The sequence below is a fragment of the Trichoplusia ni genome, chromosome 5 (assembly GCF_003590095.1).
Source record: "Trichoplusia ni isolate ovarian cell line Hi5 chromosome 5, tn1, whole genome shotgun sequence".
In the NCBI taxonomy this organism is placed as follows: Eukaryota; Metazoa; Arthropoda; class Insecta; order Lepidoptera; family Noctuidae; genus Trichoplusia; species Trichoplusia ni.
The window spans coordinates 3550375-3556374 of record NC_039482.1 but is presented as its reverse complement, the minus strand read 5'-3'; the positions used below and the strand labels follow the sequence as shown (position 1 = coordinate 3556374).

Here is a 6000-nt window from a genome sequence, read left to right as displayed (position 1 = left end):
TAATTTTTCAATTTGGACCAGTAGTTCCTGAGATAAGCGCGTTCAAACAAATAAACAAACAAACTCTTCAGCTTTATATATTAGTAAGTAGTAAGTATAAGTATATATTATTAGTAAGTATAGAAGTATAGATGATAGCTAAGCAATTTTTTTTACTAATTTGGGTTGTAATTACTTTACTAATTTAATTTGGGTTGCAATAGAACCACCTATATATTATGCTATGGTTATTAGGTAAGTTTGCCTATAAATTTATTTGTCATCAGACATCCAGAAAAAAATATTTTTCTTAAGTCTATTTGTACGGAACCCACAGATTCGGGAGACAAACTCGCATTAAAATTTTCATAATGTGTACTTTGCTCATATGAGTAACCACAACGCGTAGGTCGTTAAGAAATGATACAAAACATTCGTCAAATCATGGTTACGATCCCAGAAGATTTCATTGCATTTATGTTTGCCTGGTACATAACGTTACTGCCTGATAAGCTATGATATAACCAAAATCTTCATAAATAGGCTGTCAGTCGAATTCTTGTTAGAAAGGGATAACGTTGAATTTTTGTGGAAGATTAACAGGCAAAATGGCGGGAAAACTGTTTCAGATTTTGGGTACAATGCTGAGTGAGTCTCAAATATTTTTTTTTTCTTCCCCTCAATGGAACTTTTTTTTTGTTTTCATATAAATGCACATTCAGTTGTTATAAGTGTGAATTTAATTTGTTAAAAATTGTAGATTTTTTTTTAAATAAATTGTAATTGTAATTTTGTCTTTAGAATGACTTAAACTTTCAAAGTTAGATTAGGCATTTTACTTTTTTTTTCATTTTATTACAATTAGGGAATATGCTACAATGCCAGCAAGTATCAATGTGACGTTTTTCAACGTTGTACGTAATTTTAATTATTCTAAGCCACTACAGACAGGCGCGCCGTAACGGCAAACAGAGAGGAAACCTGGATACAAAATATTGACATGTGACATTGCAAACCCTTAGTGAGCTAGCGTGGTAAACAAACCTTCTCCATAATGAGAAGAAACCCTTGGGCAGAAGTGGGATGTAGATATTAACATGGCGTTTTTGGACTCAGAAACTCATCTTGGAACTAGTTACTTCTCATTAAAATTATTATCAGAACTTTGTACTTCCAGCAAATTAAATATTTATCTCTCGTTCGACCTTGGAACTCTCTCTGAAATTTTAAATTTATGTTATGTGAGTGATTATTAACATCCCCGTGTTTCAGATAGCACCTTTAGAGTCAACGCCACTCTTCCAGACAAGTTTTTGAGTCCAAAAGACTTTGTTGCAATTGACAAATCAAAGCAAATTGTTTTTTTTTTTATTGTTTTTTATAGTTTAATAATGGTGACTCTACATTTTATCTTTATCATCTTTTATATCCCAATTTTGCGTGGTTCCAAAGTCGTATGGAAAATAACGTCATTAAAATCATGGCGCTATACTGGTGATATTATTAATGTTACGACGTCTAAAAAAAAATTGTGCTTCTTATTTCAGTAAATAAACAACAACTGCAGATCATTTTTCAATCTATATGATTGAGTGGGCTGAAGATTTGATAGTAATATTAATATTTTTCCATTTCTTCCTCAGTATGCACCACGACCGTCAACATGGGGGTCATCTTTGCCTGGCCAGCCTTCACGATAATGCTCTTTCAATCCCCGAACACCACTCTACATAGACCCATGACGGACACTGAAATATCTTTGTTCAGTAGTATGGGGATGATAGGAGCCCTAATTAGTATTCCTACATCTGGATACTTGTTGGACAAGATTGGAAGAAAAAGATACTGTTTATTGAACTCTTTCATTTTATCTGTAAGTATGGACGAAATACTTTGAGTGAACTAATTGTGGAATGCAAGGCCCAAGAAAGTAAAAAAAACACAATCTGGTGTAAAATCAAAAAATTGGTTAGGAAATTAAAATGGTTGCTGTGCAGTATTTTTTAAACATCAAATACGATATAAATTGTCCAGCTACGGTGGACAGAGAAACTTAATTACTTCTAAATCAATTCTTGTCTAAGACTTGACTCTCTAAATGTTAAAACAACGGTTGATCTGTTTCCATACACGAAAATTATTTCAGGGTTGACTGAATAAAGGATCCCAAATTCGGGATAATGTAATTCATTATTGGCTCAAAACATTAATTTAGCAGCTGGAGCGAAGTCGGAAAATTCATCATTTTACGCCTGTCAAGAACATTTACATAATTCCGAATACTTTCATCCTTCCAGATGGTCTGGTCTATATTAACGTTCAGCAGACGCGTCGAAATGGTTCTCACCGCGATCTTCCTTTCCGGACTCAGCTTCACAGTCTTCGTGGTGGCAGGAACCTTCATCAGCGAGATTTGCGAGCCTTCTATAAGGGGAACGATGACGGCTACCAACATGGTTGCTTACGGAATAGGAATGCTCCTATCATACCTCCTTGGAGGATACCTACAGTATGAAGTCATGTTGTACGTTGGATTGAGTTTGACCGTTGCTGCTATGTGCCTGTTGTCTATTTTGAAGGAGTCGCCGATTCACCTTATGAGTAAAGGGTTCGAGAAGGTAAATAATTTGAAAATTAATAGTTGATGATGAAAGTAACTGATTTAATTTGTTATCTTGGTACAAAGCCGACCAAAATATTGCTGAGAAAAAATGCTAGGATGATAAAGGTACCATTGTAATTTAGTAATCTTAAAACGATAAAAAACGTATGGATGTTTGTTCTTCTTTGCTGTTTTTACGAGAAAAAAGAACAACGGCTTTGTTTTGAATAAATGGTACACAGATGGTTTGTAACCAGCATTAACACATAGGATAGTTTTGACTATGAGCAACTGCCAGTTTACTTTAAAGGTATATTTAAAAAAAAATTCATTAACCAATTTTATTCGGTGTTTATTTTGCAGGAAGCCATGCAATCAATCGCCTTTTACAAGAATTTGAAGCTCGATTCGAAAGATATCGTAGAAGAAATAAATAGCATAAAACGGTCCCTCAATCCCGATCTGGATGGTAAGAGTTTGAGATACTTTCTAAAATAATTATTTTATTTCTGGTTAAAACTTTCATACGTAAAAATATTTTTTTTACTTGCTCAACTAAATATATCAATGCGAATTCATCATTTTAGTGAATTCTGTCTTAATATTTGAGCAAGCAAAACTATTATTGTAACGTTTCTTTGACAAAATTGTTTGGCATAATGTTTGATGGAACAGACTGCTAAAGCAGAGGTTCGATTACCACCCAAAAGATACATAATGATAATTGATTTATTTATTTAACAATGCTATATATCCTCAGAGACTACACCAGAAGAAGAAAAATTGAAGCCAGAACTGAAACCAGTTGAAAAATTATCTCTATGGAAGTTTATAAGTAAGTTTTTGTTTTTATTCAGTCTCTGCCAGAGTTAAATATGACACTAAAAAGATCCGAAAATTGCTAGTTTTTTAATAAATAAATTTTTCGGTTTCTTTTCCATAGAAAGTACATTTTGAAATGATGCAATCGAATTCATGTTTTTATTTTTTTACATTTTGATACTTACAAACAAACATTATTTTCCGGTTTTCGGGACTATCCTTATGTACCATCTGTTATTGAAGAAACAAATTATACTGGAATTCGTATAAATAACTCAATACTTGAAACAAAAATTTTTTCTCAGAGAAATCCCGATCATCACGCAAAGCATTCTTCACAACTTTCTTCTTGATGACAGCTGCCATCTCCCAAGGTTTAGTTGTAGTACAAATACATGCAGAGCGTTTGTTCCATGATGCTATACCAACTGTGGCACCAACACTCTTGAGTGTTATATTGGCTGTGGCAGTAACTGGATCCGGTATGGTTGCTGCGTTCCTAACTGATCTGGCTGGTAGAAGGGTGAGGACTCTTTTTGTTTTATACTGCCCTGGTACTTACTCATTATTTCAAACTTCATCGTTATTAATTGGTTTTCTATTTCTTTTGTTCATCCCGTTTTTTGAAAAACATCTACCGCTTTATGGATTTTAATTCTTGGGTTTCACAAACATTCAAGTCACATGCACAAAGTCTTGACTCAAAACAAGCATTCAAATGAAAAAAAAAATCTTGTCCTACACGGTGGTCGAGTGTTCAGTGGGTTTGGCGTGATGACCTCAGCCACTTGGCTGATTAAACTCTCGTAAATTAAATTCGTTATTTCTTGTATAGTAATTTATTTTTACAATTCTATGTACTTCATTGAAAGTTTCCGTGAGTTAATCATAACCAGACTAATTTATTCCATTAATATCATTAGTCGCAGTGATGTTTCAAAACCTTTCTTTTTCAGCCTCTGATGATCTACGCGTCTCTAGGCACTGGTATCAGCTGTATGGTACTAGGAACCCAGTTGCAGTTCCACTGGGGCCCGACCTGGATCACGGCGGTGTTCATGTACGTCTACCCAGTGATGTACACGTGCGGCGCAGGGACTGTTCCCTTCGTGCTTCTTTCGGAATTATTCTTACCTGAAGTGAGTCACATTGGCCATTGTAAGAGTAAATACACAAAGAATAAAACTAGAATTCTTTTATTAAAGATCCGCTGTTAGTCAGTCTTTTACCAGACAACAAGAAACAGTCATACATTTGCTGGGTGAAAATTTTTTTTTTCGAATTTGTTTCTTTTAGCATATTAACATGGAATCCTATGTCGCAAAGTCGACTTGCACTTGAATGATTTTTTTTCTGTTTTTGGCATTGCTAGAATGAAATTTACATCTGCTGTCGTTCTCAGTTTAATTAATAAACACAGCATGTCGTTTCATTGCTTATCCATCCGAGACAATAATATACTACTAAAAACAATATCGTTTGAACATTCCACATATTATAAATTCTCACACTTATGGGTTAAAATATTCCAATGGGAGTGTACCCTGTTTAATGAGCATATGTTTCAAACTCTTGTTTAAGCCTGATATACGTAGATCACAAAACTCTTTAATATCCACGCGATTCTGAGGTTTCTTAGTATTTATTAAACTTTTGCCGTTTTCTCTTTTCAGGTCAAAAGCATATTTTCAATGATCTTGGTGGAATACGCCTGCCTTTGCAACTTTGTCATCCTTTTCATCTTCAATCCCCTCCTGAAGGCAGTAGGATGGGGACCCGTCTTCTACATCTTCGCGACCCTCAGTTTCCTGAGCTCTAGCTTCTGTGTTTTCTTTTTGCCTGAGACAAAAGGATTGAATGTCGAAGAAATACAGACAGTGTTTGCGAGAAAAAGGACGCCAAAGAATGTAGCAGCATAGGATACAATAAACCTGTTTATTTTTATACTATATTTGTGTTTTTGTTTCTCTGCTTAAATCATTCAGATGATTTTAAAGGATTCATTTGGGCAAGCTCACACGCTCCTTGCAATTTTTTTAAGCAAGTGTCTGCAATGAAACTACCCAATCCCACAGCGAAACCTAAATTATTTTTGACCAGTGAAACGATTGACAGTTTTGAGACACGCTTCAAAAACAAATATGTGTATAAATCGACAATATAAACACATCCCTAATATATAAGCTAAAAAAATTCTAACATACAAAATCCAGATCTGGAATAAAAATAATAATTACCATACATGATAAATGTCAGACAATGATATAGAAATACCATATTATTATTAGCTGTTGCCTGCGACTTCGTCCCCGTGGGTAGAAGATATAAGTTATGATTTATACCTGTCCTATTTTTTCACATTTTCCTTTGTATCTTCGCTCCTATTAATCGCAGCGTGATGGTTTATACCCTAAAGCCTTCCTCGATGAGAGGTCTATTCAACACAAAAAGAATTTTTCAATTTGGACCAGTAGTTCCTGAGATTAAACAAACAAACAAACAAACTCTTCAGCTTTATATATTAGTATCGAGTATAGATAACGAACTAAATCAATTGCTTCTCCAATTATCAAAATACGTAAAATAGATACATATTA

General features: G+C 34.3%; 1 protein-coding gene across 1 annotated transcript; it reads left to right on the top strand.

Annotated features, from left to right (window-relative positions):
- The first annotated feature begins 509 nt into the window (after positions 1 to 509).
- LOC113494104 (facilitated trehalose transporter Tret1-like) lies at positions 510 to 5352 on the top strand. Its single transcript, XM_026872252.1, has 8 exons — positions 510 to 627; positions 1623 to 1852; positions 2277 to 2597; positions 2945 to 3050; positions 3342 to 3416; positions 3709 to 3926; positions 4360 to 4542; positions 5077 to 5352. The coding sequence occupies exons 1-8, from the start codon at positions 588 to 590 to the stop codon at positions 5320 to 5322; spliced, it is 1419 nt and encodes a 472-aa protein (XP_026728053.1). The 5' UTR covers positions 510 to 587; the 3' UTR covers positions 5323 to 5352.
- The last annotated feature ends 648 nt before the right edge of the window (positions 5353 to 6000 follow it).

What these genes read in the sequence shown, in the direction of transcription:
- LOC113494104 (XM_026872252.1), top strand. Translation starts at nt 588, where the DNA reads ATGGCGGGAAAACTGTTTCAGATTTTGGGTACAATGCTGA. An exon ending in GATTTTGGGTACAATGCTGA is followed by an intron (nt 628 to 1,622) that starts GTGAGTCTCAAA and finishes TTTCTTCCTCAG; the next exon opens with TATGCACCACGACCGTCAAC. An exon ending in CCTCAATCCCGATCTGGATG is followed by an intron (nt 3,051 to 3,341) that starts GTAAGAGTTTGA and finishes ATATATCCTCAG; the next exon opens with AGACTACACCAGAAGAAGAA.